Genomic DNA, 19,683 nt, shown 5'->3' with positions numbered 1-19,683 from the left:
CTCACAACTACCTCATTAAGGGCTTGATGCACCTTATTGTCTGGCTACATTGCACACTCTATTCTGCATTCTCTTATCTTGTACTGCCTCAATGCATTGTATGAATAGCACGTTAACATTTTTCACTCTCCCCCCCCCCCCCACCCCCCATGCCTGCGACAGTAATAAAAACCAACGCAACCCGTGTTGTGATGGGTTTAGTGTGGCAGCTCAGAACAAAGCTGCGACTGTGACCGCCGACAACCGAGGGCTCTGCTGTGGGCCCACTTCCCTCTCCGGGGGGGTAGGACAGGCTGTCGGTGGGGTGGCGACAGTCTGTTGAGAGGTGGGATCGAGTGAGATCCAGTGAAATGAGAGGGCAACCGTCCGGTGAGGGGTGGGATCCAGTGAAACGAACTGGCGACTGTCCGGTGAGGGGTGGGATCCAGTGTTCTATCACTGTCTTCCCAGTGCCAGGAACACAGTAAAGTGCAAAATCACACTGGCTTCCTCCACTGTTCTACTGGACAGAGAGAAAGAGAGATTGATTGGAATCCTGACAGGAACTCAAGAGCTGAGATTTAAACGGACGGGGGTAAGGGGATGAGTGAGCCTCCGCACACAGCCCTGGTTTACTGCAACACCGCATCCCGGTGCGCTGTGGCCAAACACCCTACAGATCACCACAAACACGCAACCACAAAACGACGGCTAGGTACCACGGACGAGGCCGGTGATCCCACACAGCGCGAACGCAGAGACGCGGGTGCGTGCATATCTTTCTCGGTCTCAAAATAACTTGGGAGCCAGCAGGAAAGGGACAGGTACCGACGGGAAACGGGAGAGAGGGAAGGAACGGGGGAACAACCGGACAGCTTCTGGGAAGTCCCACTGGAGCAGCTATAGACGTGGCACGAAGGAGCATAGCCAGAAGAGCAGCAGCACGTGTCCAAGCACAGAGCAGCAGATGCTGGGGAAGACAGCAGCACCGTTCCCCGTCGGGAGCTCAGCTGTCCTTTGGTAAATGTGATACTTGTCTCTGTTCGAGTGCAAGTTCTTGACGTCCTCTAGAGCGTAGTATGCCGCCAGTGTGAAGTTCATATCTCCTGTGGTCAACAGGTCAAAAACGCAGGACCAGAAGTACAGGTCCTCCACGGGCAGTTTCTCTTTGCACTTGGCCGCTGCGGTCTCGTGCGCGGACACTTCCGGCGGCCCTCTGCCCCGGGGCGTGGTGCGGCCGCCCGTCGACTGCGGCAGGCGCCAGTCCATCCGCTCGTTGGTGGGGCAGCCCCGCAGGCACAGCTGGAGGCCCTGGTTGTCCTCGAACGAGCTCATCACCTCCTCCGGAATGCGGATGGCGAAGGTGAGGTAACGGCCGACCTGTCGCACCACGATGGTGGTCCCGATGTACTTGGCCTGGATCTCGATGTGCTGCCCAGACACCTTCTCCGTCACCCTCAGGCTGTTCGCCCCGTGCTTGTCGCCGCCGTTCCTCGAGCCGTCAACGAAGGCCGCCGGAAGGTCATCCGTCTCCGCCTGGTACACCTTCTGGTCAACGCACTCCTGGAAGCTCTTGAAGATGATCGTCAGCTGTAGAAAGAGGGAGAGCATGGGAGGGAGGGAGGGAGGGAGCGAGAAGAGGGAGGGAGGGAGGAAGCGAGAGTGGGAAAGAGGGAGGGAGTGGTAGGGAGGGAGGGAGAGAGCGGGAAAGAGGGAGGGAGGGAGAGAGCAGGAAAGAGGGAGGGAGTGGTAGGGAGAGAGCGAGAAGAGGGAGGGAGAGAGTGGGAAAGAGGGAGGGAGAGAGGGAGAGAGAGAGAAAAAAGAGATTAGTGAGTTCTTCATCCAATTTAATACAACAGGCCTCCAATCAGTGCAACCAATGCAATACATCCAGACACACTAGACTGACTACAGAACCCCTGGGCCGCTGGAAACTGAGGGAATTCAGGGGAACGTTCTTGCTTCATTTGAATCACTCATTGGGAAAGGTTGTTGTGAATTGTGCAGATGTATTTCAAGGAAGGCTGGAGAACCAGAGGACCAGAAAGGAGCAAGTTTCTACTGATAATACTAAGATGGAAGATGTACAGAATGAAAACAGGACCTTTGGCCCGTTGAATGTGCACTGTCCATCACGCATCCATTTACACTAACCCCACTTTATTCTCCCCACGACCCCATCATCTCCCCCCAGATTCCACCACTCTCCGACTCACTAGGAGGTATTTCTAATGGTCAATTGACCCACCACCTTTGGGGCATGGGAGGAGATCAATGCCCCTAGCGGAAGCTTACACGGTCACAGGGAAAACGGGCCAACGGCACAAAGGCAGAAGCAGCAGTCAGCAACAAGCCTGGCTCCCTGGAGCTGGGAGAAAGCAGCTCGTCCTGCTGATGCAATCTGATCAGGATGGGGAAAAGTGGAACCAGACTGCAGTGGAGCAATATGTGGAATAGGCTGCATCAAATGTCGTCCCTACGCCTGTAATCTCTCTAAAATGTCCCATACCTGCACCTGTATTAAGTGACCCATTCCTACGCCTGTATTCTAACCAAAATGACCCATTCCTATGCCTGTACTCTACCTAAAATGACCCATACTTGTACCTGTATTAAATGACCCAGAATACACCTGTATTCTAACCAAAATGACCCATTCCTATGCCTGTACTCTACCTAAAATGACCCATACCTGTACCTGTATTAAATGACCCATTCCTACGCCTGTATTCTAACCAAAATGACCCATTCCTATGCCTGTACTCTACCTAAAATGACCCGTACCTGTACCTGTATTAAATGACCCATTCCTACGCCTGTATTCTAACCAAAATGACCCATTCCTATGCCTGTACTCTACCTAAAATGACCCGTATCTACGCCTGTATTCTAGTCAAAATGACCCAAAACTAGGCCTGAACTCTACCCAAAATGGCCTGTATCAATGCTTGGATTATACCTGAAATCCCACATGCTTATGTGGGATTTGTTGTAAAACTGAACGTAATCTCTATGGCTTAGGCTGCACATGGAAAAAAAATTATTTGCAGTTTATCTTCTTTTGCTCTTTAATTGTTTTGCCAATCTCAATCTGTTTATTTACAGATTTTCAGAAAGTTCTGTACTATCTCCCACCCCGTGAATGCCTGCAGGAAGAGGAACCTCAAGATTAGATACGGTACTTGGATAATAAGTGTACTTTGAACTTTGTCCTCTCTGTGTTGCCTGCTCGACCTGTGTGTTCAGATACCTATCCGTTAGAGGGAAATTGGTTTTACATCATACCGGGCTGTGCAACAGTGTAAATCACCGATCCCCCTCACTGGAGGGGGGGGGGGGAGAGGGGGGTGAGAGAGGGGGGGTGTGAGAGAGGGGGGTGGGAGAGAGGGGGGGTGGGAGAGAGGGGGGGGTGGGAGAGAGGGGGGTGGGAGAGAGGGGGGTGAGAGAGAGGGGGGTGAGAGAGAGGGGGGGTGGGAGAGAGGGGTGGAGAGAGGGGTGGAGAGAGGGGTGGAGAGAGGGGGGGTGAGAGAGGGGGGTGAGAGAGAGGGGGGTGGGAGAGGGGGGTGAGGGGGGCTGGTTGAGAGGGGGTGGGTGAGAGGGGGGTGAGAGAGAGGGGGGTGAGAGAGAGGGGGGTGGGAGAGAGGGGGGTGGGAGAGGGGGGTGAGGGGGGCTGGTTGAGAGGGGTGAGAGAGAGGGAGGTGAGAGAGGGGGTGGGAGAGAGAGGGGGTGGGAGAGAGAGGGGGTGGGAGAGAGAGGGGGGTGGGAGAGAGAGGGGGTGGGAGAGAGAGGGGGTGGGAGAGAGAGGGGGTGGGAGAGAGGAGGGTGGGAGAGAGGAGGGTGGGAGAGAGGGGGGTGAGAGAGGGGGGTGAGAGAGGGGGGTGAGAGAGGGAGGTGAGAGAGGGGGGGAGGGGGTGGGAGAGAGGGGGGGTGGGTGAGAGGGGGGTGGGAGAGAGGGAGGTGAGGGGGGAGAGAGAGGAGGGGGTTGGGAGAGAGGGTGGTGGGAGAGAGGTGGGTGAGGGGGGAGAGAGGTGGGTGAGGGGGGTGAGAGAGGGGGGTGGGAGAGAGGGGGGTGGGAGAGAGGGGGTGGGAGAGGGGGTGGGAGAGAGGGGGTGGGAGAGAGGGGGGTGGGAGAGAGGGGGGGTGGGAGAGAGGGGGGGTGGGAGAGAGGGGGGGTGGGAGAGAGGGGGGGTGGGAGAGGGGGGTGAGAGAGAGAGGGGGGTGGGAGAGAAGGGGGAGATGCATTCATCTTCCCATTCCATAGGGATAATTACTGTTCCATCAGGAGCTGGCAATTGGGATAGATAGATTAGGGGTTCCCAAACATTTTTTAATGCCATGAACCCATACCGTTAACCGAGGGGCTGGGAACCACTGGACTGGGGAAACAGATTAGCTTTACTTGTCACGTGCACATCAAAGCGCACGGTGAAATGCATCATGTTTGTCAACAGCCAGTGCTGCCTCAGGATGTGCTGGGGACAGCCTCAAGCGCCACCAAAGCACCACCCACAACTTACTACTAACCCTAACCCGCCCCCGGAGGAAACCTACGTGTCCGCAGGGAGAGGGCAGACAGCAACGGGAGCTGAACCCCAAATGCTGCTCGCTGGTGCCGGAAAGTCGCTACCCTGCCCCCCATACTGTGCTGTGGATTACTCACAACGGATCTTTCTCAGCTGTTGTGGACAAGATTGTAAATATTTTTAAAAAGTCCTAAACGTTCATTAACTATTTTTTCTTTCTGGATCAGAACTGCCAGGAGCACGCTAGACTGGAAAATATCCTGTTAACTGGAATTAGTGCAACACACACAAAGTGCTGGAGGAACTCTGCAGGCCAGGCAACATCTATGGAATAGAGTAAACAGTTGACGTTTCCCTGAAACATCAACTATTTACTCTTTTCCATAGTTGCTGCCTGGCCTGCTGAGTTCCTCCAGTATTTTGTGTGTGCTGCTCGTTCTCTGCAGATTTTCTCTCGTTTGTAACTGGAATTAGTGCCTGGTTCTGACAGCAGGTGGCAGCATTGTCCCATCGTCCTCTGAGTGGGCAGGGATCTCAATCTGACAGTGGGGAAGGACAGGGACTTGGGCAGAATGCAGCAAAAACAAACAGCTTGTAAGTTAGTAACCAGACACAGATTGCCAAGGCACGACTTTTTAAAATCCCCTCCCCCCCCCATTTGCCACTCTGACCTTTTACCTTTTCTCCCCTGCCTATCATTTTCCCCTGGGTCCCCTCCTTCTTCCGTTTCTCCAATGGTCCACTCTCCTCTCCCATCAGGTTCCTTCTCTCCAGCCCTTTACCTTTCCCACCCACTTGCCTTCACTTACCACCTTCTGGTTAGCCTCCTTCCCCTCTCCCCACCTTTTAATTCTGGTGCCATCCCCCCTCCTTCTCAGTCCTGAAGGGTCTTGGCCCAAAACATCGACTATTCATTCACTTTCATAGTTGCTGCCTGATGTGCTGAGCTCTTCCCGCATTTTGTGTGTGTCGCTTTCGATTTAGAGCATCTGCAGACTTCCTCGTGTTTATAATTAAAGAGGTGATGTGGAGTGAGGGAGCTGATACTTGGATCCAACCGGTGGAAGGGAGGTCATTACAGGTCCAAAGAGTTCCCAAAGTTGGGGAAATCAAGAAAGAGAGAGCATAGGTTTAAGCAAGTGTTCCCAACCTTTTTCCAATATCATTAAGAAAGGGGTCTGTGGACCCCAGGTTGGGAACCCGTTTTATAGTGAGTGGGGAAAGATTTAACAGGAAGCTGAGAGGCAAATTTATCACACGTACATTGAAACTACTGTGTGATGTATTGTTTGTTAACAACCAATACAATCTTAGGGCAGCTTTTAACATGCAGAGCTGGTAGAAGAAGTGGTAGAGATAAGTATAAATACAACATTTAAAATACATTTACAGGTATAAGAATAGGTTGAGATAGATAGTGATTAAATGTGGGCAAATGGAATGAGCTTAAATGGGCACCTTTGTTGGCTTGGACGTGTTGGTCTGTAGACGGGCACTTTGGTTGGCATAAATGCATTGGGCTGAAGATGGGCACATTGGTTGGCATTGACATGTTGGGCTGAAGGGCCTGTTTCCGTGCTGTATAACTATGAGCCAACTCAGGGAAAGTTGGCAGATCACAGGAAAGGAGTGAGGTAAGAAACCTAGAGCTCTGTCTGAGGGAAAGACCAAGGAAGAGATAGAATTCTACTTCCATCAACTTCGTGGGTGCATATTTTGAGCTTTATTGTTATTTAGAGATACAGCACAGTAAAAGGGCCTTCAGGTCCAGCAAACCTACACCACCCAATAACACCCCGTGACCAATTAACCTAATAAAATGTACAGGTTTGGAATGAGGAGGGAATGGAGCACCCAGAGAAATTCCACATGTGCATAGGGAGAACGTGCAAACCCCTTACAGACCGCGGCAGGAATCGAACCCGGGTCACTGGTGCTGTAATCGCATTACATTAACTGCTGCATTAGTGTGTGTTTTCCCCCCCCCCCCAAATCACCTGAACCCAACAAGAAACACATCAGCCCCCGTAGTGAAAGCTTCAATCAACCACCAGCCTCGATCGAGATGCTTCCAGATTCACACTGTGTCTCTGAGAAGTGTTTATTCTCTATGGACCTGACTCTAATTCATCCACCACTTTGTCACCCCTTCACAGGAACGATGTGGAGGCTTTGGAGAGGATGTAGAAGAGGTTGACAGGACTCTGCTTGGATCAGAGTATGAGCCGGAAGGAGAAGTTGGAGACACTTGGGTTGTTTTCCTCGGTGGGAGACCTGATGAAAGTTTGTAAACTTCTGAGAGGCACAGATAAGGTAGTCAGTCAGAACCTTTTCTCCCAGGGTAGTATAAAAGCCTTGTACAAGTCATGGGCGAGTAACATGTACAGTTTTCATCACCCTGTACAGGAATGATGCGGCTAAATGGGAAAGAGTGCAGGAAGGGTCTGGAGGGAGAGGCCGCAGCCTAAGTTAGGCCTTTATTCCTTGGAACGTAGAAGAGTGAGGGTTGACTTTGCAGAAGTGTTTAAAAAAGATGTGAGACATTGATAGGGCGAGGGCAAATCCTTTCCCCTGTATAGGGGCAGTCCAAAACCGGGGGGGGGGGGGGAGGGGGAAGAGATGGAGGATTTAAGAGGGACCTGAGGGGCCACTTCTCCCACGCAGAATGTGGTGAATGTATGGAATAAGATGCTGGAGGATGTGGTTGAATCTAACACAGACACAACAGTATCGTTTAAGAAGGACTTGGAATAGATAAATCAGAATTAGGTTTAATATCACTGGCGTATATTGTGAAATTTGTTAACTATGCAGCAGGAGTAGAATGCATTACATGGTAATAGGGAGGAAAACTGTGAATTCCATTCAGTGTATTTGGCCTGAAACGGGTTGCCGGGGTAGTGTGGAAGCAGATATGATCGTGTCATTTCGATACGATCAAGAAAGGGAGGGATATGGATCGTGTACAGGAAGAACAGAATTAGTTTAATTTGGCATTGCGTCTGGCACAGATATGATGGGCTGAAGGGCCTGTTCCTGTGCTGTACTAACTCTCTTTCAACCCCATCAGATTACATGGTCATTTGAAACCAGCCCACACAGCACCTCAAATCCATAAGACCAAGAGATGGATGTCTTGGGTCAGGGAAACTGCCCTTTTAATTGGCTCCTCGCACTTTCTGGTGCCCAAGCATCGGGAGAGTTGCTCTCCCCATCGGCTTTCTGTTTCATCCACTCTTCATGGCTAGCTTCAAGGAACGAGCTAGCTCCCCACGCAGACAAATCTGGCCATTTGTACACCACTCTTAACGAACCCACCCCTCACCATCCCTGTCCCTCCCCACAGACCCAGAGTGCCACGGTTATAATCCCATAGCCCCCCGTAAAATTGTTCGTTCGTTAAGTGCCGTGACGTATGACGTGGGCGATCATGGTCTTTCCATGACCATCAGTGTTCTTGGCAAATCTTTTGACAGAAGTGGTTTGCCATTGCCTTCTTCTGGGCAGTGTCTTTACAAGGTGGGTGACCCCAGCCATTATCAATACTCTTCAGAGATTGTCTGCTTGGTATCGGTGGTCACATAACCAGGATTTTTGATCTGCACCGGCTGCTCGTACGATCATCCACCACCTGCTCCCACGCGTTCACGTGACCCTGATCGGGGGACTAAGCAGGTGCTACACCTTGCCCAAGGGTAACCTGCAGGCTAGCAGAGGAAAGGAGCGCCATACACCTCCTTTGGTAGAGACGTATCTGCACTCTGCCACCCCTGTAAACTATAAGAGCCACATAAGACTTGCCTATTGCTCTCGGGTCAGCATCACTATGGGATTTACCATCAGGCCTGCTAAGAGAGGAGGGGAGAGAAGAGGCAGGTTGGAAGAAAGTAAACTCCAACTAGAAATACATTCCATCTGGCATTGTTGTTTCTAACTGAGATTCCGGTATCTAAAACTCATTCAGTCATGGGGCAGACAAAATAGGCAGAAAGTGACTATCATGTTGTGCTGAATTTCAGGAATATAGAAACACACAGCGAGGAGAGGGGAGGGGGAAAGAAAGGTGATTCTTATCTGCAAAATCACATTAGCAGGTTGTCTACTTCTGGATGAGGTAGTGCCTTTCAGTGACGTTAATGCACCATCAGCCTTCCTCCGGGCTGTCAGCTCGTGAAGGGATCTTAACCTTCACCGGACATGAAAACACAGGCAGGTTCGCTCAGCGTGTCCTCTCCCTAATTGCACTTGGCAGTGAGTCAAAAATCTAGCCGTCGAGTGCGTACGTGGCACAGCGTTCAAACCTAACTCGCCTTACTAGCGGGCAGGCTACGCCGGGACTCTGCAGATGGAAATATGGCCGGCACTGGGAGTGGCACCTAACGGCAGACAGGGGAGCTGATGCCAAAACAGAGTACAGGCCCTTCAGCCCACGATGTTATGCATTTAAGAAGTAGTTAGGATTTCAACTTAGATTAACAGGCCCTTTCGGTCCACAAGCCTGCGCCGCCCAATTACACCCGTGTGACCTACGTCTTTGGAACGTGGGAGGAAGCCAGGCACGTGAAGGAATCGCACACAGCCACGGGGAGAACGTCCCAAATCCTTACAGGCAGTGCCTGGAACCGAATCCCGTTTCCACTGGCACTGTAGTAGTCTTATGGTAACCGCTACGCTACCATGCCGCCCGAGTTAGCCAACCCCTGCCAAGGTTCACGAAGAGGTTCATTTCTGTAGCACCTTCAGCAACCTCTGGGTGTCCTACAGCGTAATGAAGTCACTTCTGATCTGGAAAAACCGTTAGAGAAAGGTGGAATCAACCAACCAGGGCTCCCTTAATTCAAGTACGAGAGGACATGCACTGAAAGCGAGGAGGGGAATGTTTGGAGATGTGCGGGGTAAGTTTTGTTTAAAACACATTACAGAGCGGAGGCTGACACTGGTAGTGGTGGAAGCGGATTCAATAGTGGCCTTTGTTAGATACACACATGAACGTGCGGGGAAAAGACTAAAGGTGAACCTTTATCTGTCACATGTACATCAGAACACGCAGCGAAACATGTCGTGTTGCGTCTACGACCAGCATAGTCCAGGATCGAGCTAGGGGGCAGCCCACGTGCTGCCGGCAACAACACAGCATGTTCACAACTCACTGTCTATCTCTGTAATGTGGGAGGAAACCAACGCAGCCGTTGGGAGAACGTACAACTTCCTTACAGACCGCGGTGGGAACTGAGCTCCAACCGGCGATCGCTGGCGGTGGAAAGTGACTGCGCTAACCGTGACGCCGCAGTGCCGTCCCCTAGTACCCAACAGTTTGCTCCGCTGGCAAACCTCCCAGCACCTTTCCGATGCACTCAATGAGCTTGAGGTTTATCCAGTAGCCTTGTGCCACAGCCGTACTCGGACAGGATGCCCTCAGACTGAGACCTCAGGCGGGTAGTGCGAAGGAGTGAACCACCAAGAACCTCCTCCTATCAGAAAGTTCACCGTCCAGAGCACGGGGGGATTTGGGGTTCGAATGCTTTTACTGTCAGTCACTCTTTGGGGTATCCTGGTTTCACGGACGTCTGAGAAGATCAAGAATCTCAGGTTGTATACGTTCTCTGATATTAAATGGAACTACTGAACAGCAGATTGACTCTGGACTAAGTTGGAGACAAGGTGAGGGTGGGTAAAATGTTGGTACCTTGCGGGCTGCCCCCATCACAAACCTCGCTGGTTTGATTTGACGCGAGATGACCATTTCGTTGTATACTTTGATATACGTGCGACAAATAAAGCTGGTCTTTATAACCACTGAGGTTGTCCGAGTGTAAAGCCGTTACATGTCTGTACCGGGGGGGGGATCTCTTGTGTCTTTCCACTGGCCTGCTCTCTTCTGCTTACCCACATCATAACAGGAGTATCAAAACATAGGCCACAGGCGAGGCAAGGGCTTCCAACCATTTTTATGCCGTGGACCGTTAAATAAGGGTCTGTGGATCCCAGTTTGGGAACCCTTGGGTGAGAGGAAGGAGTATTAAAGGGATCTGAGGGGAAATTGTCAGAGAGAGAGAGAGCAACTGATATAAAAGCATAAGACATGGGAGCAGAATTAAGCATTAGGTGATGGTGTCCCTGTTCAATCTATTATCTCTCGTAATCCCATTCTCCTGCCTTCTCCCCGTAGCCTCTGATACCCTTACTAATCAAGAACCAATCAACCTCCACTTCAAATATACCCAATGACTTTGCCTCCACAACTGGCTGTCTGAAACACGTTGCCATAGGAGACAGTGGATCATATACCATCACTATGTCTAAGGGACATTTAACGAGGCAACGTGGGCAAATGCAATCAGTGTCGACGTGCAAAGGGGTCAGAATGGACTCGATGGACCGAAAGAACCACTTCTATGCTGTGCGTTTGCATTTTATAACAAAACGTTCCTCAGTGATGAATTCCTCAAGGGTTGTAAAGCCTCCTTTGCACTCATACCCGAACCAGGATAAATAAAAGCAGGAACGGGCCAGTCGGCTCCATCAATATGGACTTTATTTCCCAACCCAGTCCACGCTTGTGACCAGAAACTGGTGAGTCCCAGCTGACCACATTCAGCCCTCTGGGGATCTGCATGAAAAACATGCAAGAGAAGTCTTTCACTGTATCTTGGTACAAGGGACGGTAATAAACCAACACCGGAAATAAGTAATCTTCAGTGCAAAGAAACTGCTCATTTCAATCCCTCATCACAGATTTTTGCAGCTACACATCACAGAAAACAGGCCATTTGGCCCAACTCATCCATGCTGACGAAGGTTCCCAACCCAAGCAAGTCCCCATTTGCCTGCTTGGCCCGTATCTCTCTCAACCTTTCATCTCCATGTACAGTACTGTGCAGAAGTCTTAGGCACATACACATAGCTAGGCTTAGGGTGGTCCGTATATGGAAGTGGTTGAAGCAGGTACGTTAAGAACATTCAAAAAAGACACTTCACAGGTACATAGAAAGCATTTTGATGGATTTGGGCCAAATGTCGGGGAATTGGACTAGTTGGAAGGGACACTACGGTCAACTGGGACCAGATGGGCTGAAGGGCCTGTATCTGTGCTGTGACTCTGACTGCTAGCTCTTACCTTGCTGGTTGCCGTGGCGCTGGAGGTCCGGACGACCGCCACGTTGGTGACCTGAACAAACAGGTAGCTGTTGTCGATGAGGGGCCAGGCCCCCCGCACCTTGCAGGTCTGGAAGTCGTCAGAGAAGGTGCGGAGGTGAGGGTCCCCGAAGAGGCCGCAATGCGTGTAGTTGGCCTTCCTCCCATGCTGAGACAGGCTCTTCTCGTAGCTGCAGGTCTCAGGGGCATCCGAGTGCACCATGAAGTCCTGCGAGGTGGGCTGGGCGCGGGCGGGCGCCCGGGTTGGTCCCGCCCGGGAGCAGTTGTGCTGGCTCATGAGGTCCTCAATGCCGTGGACGGCGGAGTGATACGCCAGGTCCCCGCGGCAGGCGCGAGCCGTCTTGCGGGTGCACTGAGAGTAGGCCCGCAGCGCGACACAGAACTCCACCGACTCTTCCCCACCCAGGTGTAGTCCGGATGTGGCCGACAGGTACTCCGAATTACACTTCAGGATCTTGCACTGGCAGCTAACTGTGGAGAAAAGCAGAGATCCACATCTTAGGTTACATAAATAAAACACTGGAAGAACTCAGCAGGTCAGGCAGCATCCGTGGAAGGAAATAACAGTCCACATTCTAACCGAGACCTAGATTCAGGACTGGATCTTAAATCACAAAGCTACTCAAGTCTGCTCCACCAAGAAATCCTGGTGGATTTTGTTTTTTTTTAAAACCTCATTCTCCCTATCACCGTCAACTGCCTTACCAGTCAAGCACTTATCAAGCTTCAATGTGCCCAATGATTTGGCCTCCACAGCCCTCTGTGGCAATTCCACAGATTTATTTCCTTCCGAGTGCAGAAATTGCTGAACTCTGTTTTAAAGGATGTGGTTGCCCTCAGATCCTAGACTCTTCTACTAATAGAAACACCCTCACAACAATCGTACTCCCTTTGTTCCCCCAATCTGTCCCATCCAAACCATCTGTTGCTAGATGCATTTGTTAGTTTATTAGACGAGGCACTGAGTTCGAGTAGGAACTTTATGTTTTAACCTTCAAGAAGTTTATAGTGCCAGCAGTCATCGATCGGGCTTCGATTCCCATTACTGTCTGTAAGGAGTTTGTAAATCCTCCTCAACAATAGCATGAAGTATGGGCTTTGATTCCAGTCACTGTCTGTAAGGAGGCTGAACATTCTCCTCAACAATAGCATGAACTGTTAGGAAAAAAAATTACCTGTCACTGATGAATGGGAGAAAAAAAGTTTGAGTTATCACACAAGTAGAGAACTGCCCAATTAATGCATTTTAGCTGAATACATCTCCAACGTTCCTGTTGCACATTGAATCCATGGCAGGAAATGCAAGGATTAAGAGCTTTAGTTATACAGAGGGTCCAACCCAAGGCTGGTAAACCCTATCGTTAACATATGTGAGTACGTGATATTCTGAAAGTGTTGATGGAGGTGATTATGGGAAGTGTGGAGACACTTTGTCTTCAAGCTCCACTTTGAAGTCAAAAATCCATTTTCTGACTTAATTCCCCCACAATTTAGAACCCTAACTCTTTGAACAAAAAGATACTGAACCAAAGTGCCAACACTTTCCACCTCTGCATAGTGTCTTTTTAACTGGATAAATACTTGTTATTTATTTTATTTAGATCAGGGATTCCCAACCTCAGTTAATAATATGGATCCATGCCATAAAAAAGATTGCGAACCGCAGATTTACAGATACAGCGCAAAGCAGGCCCCTCTTGCTCAACGAGCCACGTGGCCCAGCAACCCACCTATTTAACCCTGGTCTTAACACGGGACAATTTACAGTGAACAATTAACCTTCTAACTGATATGTCTACGAACTGTGGGAGGAAACTGGAGAGCCCAGAGGAAGCCCAAGTGCTCAAGAGAAGGATGTACAAACTTCTTATAGACGGCGCTGGAACTGAACTCCGACCTCCAATGCTACATCGCGCTAACCGCTACGCTATCGGGGCTAGCGGTCAAATCTCAGAACAGGAACTCCAGGATGGAAGTTCAAAGTTGCTCCCTGATGAAGGAGGGGTTCAGAACTGTTGTGAGTAAACATCATCAGGAAAGAAATTAAACTGAAGCCACACCCACCTATAAAATCAAAATCCCGCAGATGCCAGAAATCTGAAATAAATACGAAAGTGCTGGAAATACCAGGAAAGTTGTGGTGAAGGGGGTTTGTCTCTCCACAGATGTCACATGATCCCAATGTTTACAGATTTTTGGTTTTTATATGGCCCAAGATGCTACTTGACCTTTCAAATGTTTCCAGCAATTTTGATTTCATATTTCTGTTAATTTATCTCCTGTGAATTCTCCCACGTGGATGGAAAATAGCGCCGGAAATATTTCAAAACAAAAAGGGCAGCGGGAGGACTAATCCAGAATTGGAGCCAACACCTAAAAATCCGATTATATACAAGTGCATTCCTCAGAAAGTTCTGTAATCTGCAGAATGCCCTACCCTTCTCGCTCTATAAAATCCTTTCATACTTTCAGAATTAAAAACCACATTGCCACCGTGGTATGACCTAGTTAAAGGGCAGCAGTGTAGTCTAGTGATTAGCACAATCACATTAGGCTGCCAGCGATCACCGATGCCCGCCGCGGTCTGTAAGGAGTTTGTATGTTCTCCCTGTGGCCGCGTGGGTTTACTCCCCCACATTCCAAAGTTGTACGGGTTAGAGTTAGTTAATTATGGGCACGCTATGTTGGCATTGGAAGCATGGTGACTCTGTAAGCTGCCCCAGCCCAATCCTGACTGTGTTGGTTATTAACACATATGCTTCAACGTTTTGATGTGCACGTAACAAATAAAACTAACCTCTCTCTTGTTTGAGAGGCCATTCAGCCCATCGCGAGTCTGTTGGTTGAAAAGGAAAATTCAGCATTGTCCTACAGGTTACAGCTCTGAAAACGTACCTGGGCACGTACTTCAAACACGATGAGGAATTCAACCTCCACCTCTTTCCGTCACTACAAATCCTTAACACTTTCTGTGTGTAAAGTACTTTCTCCTCCAATCTGTCTAGCAAGAACTTTTAAATCTATGCCCCTTAGCTTTTGACCCCACTGCTAAAGAAAATAGGACCTTCCTGTTTACATTATCAAGATCCCTATGGTCTTGGCTCAGCTTCCCGTCTAAACCTAGCCAATCCAATCTTTCTATTCTGTTAGCATCGCTGATCCAGTGTCCCGAGCTTGATCCAACAGTCTACTTGGAGCTTGCACATCATCCCTTTAATTTCATGTGTTTCTAAGAGGGTGCTGACATGTCCTCTTGCATCCTGAAGACTTACTTGTAGGGCACTTAATGATCGTAAATTGCCCTAAGTGTAGGTTCTGAGGGGTATAGACAGAGTAAATGCAAGCAGGCGTTTTCTACTGAGATTGGGTAAGAGCCAGAGGTCAGGGGTTAAGTGAAAGGTGAAATGTTAAAGGGCCTGTTACTGTGCTGTAATTCTCTATGACCCTAAAGAGCAGAAGAATTAAAGAGGAAAATGCCAGGTATGTGACCCAGAATGAAACTGGGGGGGGGGGGGGGGGAATGTAATTGATGGGGGGTTGCTCTGCCAGGAGCTAGCAGGGGACATAGTGGGGTGAATGTCTTTCTGTGTCACAAGAGGTAAGTATTCCTCTGCATTTTCTCTAGTGCAATCCCGCCTTTTTCCTGGAACGTGGTAACCTACCTTGGCGAGTTAAAGCTACAGTGCAGAATCTGGGCGCATTATCACTGACATACAGGGCTGTGCACATAGATATGCCTAAGGCTTTTGCGCAGTCCTGTAGTGATTTTATGCATTGTACTGTACTGCTGCCGCAAAAAATAACTGATTTCATGACACATGTAATCGATAAGCCCAATTCTGATATGGCTCTCTGTTGTGTTTGAGAGTGGGAAAGGGGCAGGGAGAGAGGAATCATGGTTGGGAAAAAGGGGAGAGGAGTGGGAGTGGGAATCACCAGACATTCTATAATGATCAATAAACCAATCGTTTGGAATCAAGTGACCTGGTGTCTCAGGTCTGGGTGTGCCCGCACCCACACCTCCCCACACCCTGGCACTCCTTCACTGTCACCTGTCCCACATCCCTCGCCATTTCCAACACCCTTGGCTCCTGCTGCAGTTACAGACTCATTCTCTGCTCCTCCTTGATGAGTACAGTTCTGTGTAAAACTTTTGCACAGTATTGAAAACCATGACATTTGTTGTTTTGTAGCAGCAGTACAGCGCAATGCATAAAGTACTATAAATTAAGAAATATATCTATGAAAAATAAGTATTGCAAAAAGAGAGCAAAAATAGTGACCCAATCACTAACAAGTGCCGCTGAGGGGTCTCAGCCTGAAACGCCATTTGTACTCTTTGCCACAGATGCTGCCTGGTCTGCTGAGTTCCTCCAGCATTTTGTGGGTGTTGCTAAAATAGTAAGGTAGCATCATGAGAAATCTGATGGCGGAGGGGAAGAAGCTGTTCCAAAAATAATGGGTGTAGGTCTTCAGGCTTCTGTTATCTCCTGTACATGAAGAGAACATGTCCTGAATGGCTGATGCCGGCTCCTTGAGGCATCAGCTTTTGAAGATGTCCTCATGCTGGGGAGGCTTGTGCTCACAGTGTTTAAAACAGCATAGGAAGGCATCATGTCGGGGTCACCAATTGTAGCAGTGTGCTACACGCAGCGCTGAAATAACGACACGTAGTCGGTGAGCTGCAGTCGCAAAAGAGGTTTATTCAAACTTCGCGGCCTCGCTTTAAAGCCTTCCTGTTCCCGCGTTCCCCGGGCGGGAACGCTGTAGGGGGCGCATATTCACGGTCCCGTCCCGCACGCGGGCTTTTCCCCTGGTGAAGCAGGCTTGGCGCCCTTTTTGGGACCGGCCTCAATGCCGGCGCGCGCCACTTTGTGAGCCGGTTCGAGTGCGCTGGGAAGTGGGTCGCCACAATACAGTCCTAAAAGTGTGAGAGTACAGACTGATCCGGGAAGCACGGACTGAATGCATGAAAAGTTATTCAGCATGGGCAATCACCTGAAATACACCTGAAAAAATAAAACTGTCAGCCTCCACATATATACCTGTTAGCAGTACACAAGATACCAAAAACAAAACAGCACATGTTTAAGAGCAGAGGCGAGAGATTTAAAAGGTGCATCAGGAGCAGCTCGTTCACGTAAAGAGTGGCGTGTACTTGCAATAAACTGCCAGAAATAGGGGTAAGCTCATTCAGCGACATTTAAAAGCCATCTAGATAAGGAAAGGTAAAGGAAGATGGCACCAGTGAACGTTACCAAAGGTGACATTCTCAAGACGGTTTACGAAGCTACTGCTTTCATTTCTTTTGAGTCTTCCTTTTACTTCAGATGTGCTTCTGCAACCATTGGAGCTACATTCTATATTCTGCCGGTGTGTTTTCCGGCCCATCGAGCGATCTGGCGATTTGCTGTCTCCGAGAGTGTTCCATGAGGCTCCGTGTAGCTTGGAGGCCGGGAAGCTTGGAGATGGGGAGCGTGACCACGATCGACACTATTTCTACTTGATCTCGCCAACTGAAGCGCCGGGGAAGATTGAAATCGTCCAGGTGGGTGATGAGGGTGAATGAGTGTTCAGTGCCGCCTGCTAGCCTCTCGCTTGCTGCTGTCACGGGAAGGTGTCTGCATGTGAAAGTTCCTCTCTTTCTCGCTTGCCTTCTCGTTCTCTCTCCCTCAATGCTGTCGGAGCATGGCGCCGGAGCAAGGCTTAATCAATGCGGTTTGGGGAATGTGGACTGAAACACGTTACGATGTGTCTATTTTTTTTTCTGATCGCTCCCTTTTTTAGTTGCTAGTTTGGGCGATCTTGGATCAGGGTGGCCTGCAGATAATAAACACTGAGCCAAACTGAAATATGCCTTTTGATTTTGTGTTTTATATTCTGCGTTTTCCATTTGTTTTTTGCTGCTGTCAGCACGATTTGTTTCCCTCCTCCTGCATGTGGGGGGTGGGGGGGGAGAGGTTGATATTTCATTGAACAGGCTCCATAGTTCTTCTCGTCTCGTGGCTGCCTGCAGGAAGATGACTCTCTGGGTTGTACACTGCATACATACTTTGATGATAAATGTACTTTGAATCCTTGAGGCAAGTCTATGGGTACATGATGTTTAGAGAGCTAAGGACTAAATCCGGGTAGATGGGACCAGCTCTCTGGGCAACATAACCAGCATGCTTCTCGACTGTGCGACTATGACTTTGTGGGGTTAGTTGGAGATCTAGCAATCTCTTCCAATGAGTAAGAAGGGCCAAACAGCCTCCTCCCATTCTGTAACGTCTCCACTACTCTTTCCCAGCCGAACAGCACCACGAGTCAATTCCTCAATCAGAAGGCTGCATTTCGATCACATGGATACCTGGCACTGATTAGGAGACCACGATCTAATTTGAGAGATTCGGGCTGTATCACAAATCCCACCGCAAAGCATCGCCATCTCATAATTGTCATCTGAATCCAGTGATGGGAGTCCTGAGCCGGTGCATAGACAACTGGATTAAGGACTGACATGATTAAGATACAGCTTATCAGGAAATATCAGAGGCTGATGACCCTTATTACAGCACTTAATAGATTTATGCCATCAGCTGAGAAACTTCTACAAGGTTTATATGACAGCAAATTATATTCCTTGGATATAAAAGCCCTTCTTTGCCCTTAGCTATTCTACAAATAAGATATTCACACGGCGTTTCTTTTTGAACATGGAATCAAAACACTAACAGCACAGCAGGCCGCACCAACCCTGTTGTCTCACCGCAGCCCAGTAGAGAAGCTGAGCAGAATCCTTGCTCTTGTCTGAAGTCTCACATACACCTCAGGCAGAAATCCTTCTGAATAGATTGGGGTTGGATGCCTCCAACACCCTTTCAGCTTTGAGTTAATGAACTCACAACCTTTCCAGTATTTTGTTTACATAATTTTTTTTTAACAATTAGAAGTATTCTGCCAGTTAATTTAAAACTACACTCCTTAATTAGTATGAACTTATTTTCTGTGGGAAGACGGTCCATTTTCTTTATTCTATCCAGGCCTCTCATAATTTTACAGTACTGTGCAAAAGCCCAAGGAGCTGCATATATTGTTAGGGTGCCTAAGACTTTTGCACTGTACTATGGTAATTTTATATATTGCACTGTACTGCTGCTGCAAAAGAAAACAACAAACTTCATGACATACGTGAGTGACGATACACCCGGTTCTGATACGGGCCTCTATCGTGGACTGAGAGTGGGAAGGGGGCAGGGAGAGGGGAAACACGGTTGGGAAAAGGGGAGGGAGCAGGAAGCACCAGAGAGACATACTGTAATGATCAATAACCCAATTGTTTGGGAATCAAATGACTCAGGGCTGTGCACCCGCGCCACCCAGGCACACATTCTCTGCCACCTGTCCCGCACAATCCTCCGCGGTGCCCCACCCTCGCCATTCCCAACATCATTTGCTCCGGCCAGATTTACAAACTCTCTCCCTACTCCATATTGACAAAGACAGTACTGTATAAAGTCCTACAAGGAGAGAATCAGACCTTTCATCCCAGTGGACCAGAAAACCATGCCAACCCAACAATCTCTCTCCGCAACAATATTTTCTTCCCTTCCAGTGCTGTTAGCACCATCAATCTGAACGACACCAGGCTGCCTCAAGAAGGCTACGTTTATCATCATAGATCCTCACCATCCAGGCCATGCTACCATTAGGCAGAAAGTGCAGAAGCCTGAAGCACCACACCACCAAGTTCAAGAACAGCCACTTCCCTTCAACCATTCGTTTCTTGAACCATACTGCACAACCCTAATCACTACTTCAGTACAGCAACACAAGGCGCATTGGCACTACAATGGGCTCTGTTTGCATTTTGTTCTAAATTGTATATAATTTATGCTAGTTCCTGTGTTTCTTGTGAACGTCGGTTTTCTGAAGCTCGACACTTGTGATGTTGCTGCAAGTAAAATTTTCATTAACTTGTGCACTGGACAATAAACTCAATTTTGGCCTTTATTAGCCTTGTCATTCACGTCAGAATTAATGC

At 49.1% G+C, this 19,683-nt stretch overlaps 1 protein-coding gene across 3 annotated transcripts in view; it reads right to left on the bottom strand.

Moving 5' to 3' along the window:
* Positions 1–306: 306 nt before the first annotated feature.
* rgma (repulsive guidance molecule BMP co-receptor a) overlaps positions 307–19,683 on the bottom strand; it is a 58,097-nt gene continuing 38,720 nt past the window's right edge. For all 3 annotated transcript variants that reach the window (XM_073032566.1, XM_073032564.1, XM_073032565.1), the window contains exons 3-4: positions 11,620–12,128; positions 307–1,569 (exon numbers count right to left, since the gene is read on the bottom strand). In XM_073032566.1, coding sequence (XP_072888667.1) covers positions 880–1,569; positions 11,620–12,128 — 1,199 coding nt within the window. In that variant the 3' untranslated portion in view covers positions 307–879. The remainder of the gene's footprint in view (positions 1,570–11,619; positions 12,129–19,683) is intronic.

The sequence above is a fragment of the Hemitrygon akajei genome, chromosome 30 (assembly GCF_048418815.1).
Source record: "Hemitrygon akajei chromosome 30, sHemAka1.3, whole genome shotgun sequence".
NCBI lineage: Eukaryota > Metazoa > Chordata > Chondrichthyes > Myliobatiformes > Dasyatidae > Hemitrygon > Hemitrygon akajei.
The sequence above is the reverse complement of the archived record's forward strand: the minus strand, read 5'-3'. Positions and strand labels throughout refer to the sequence as shown.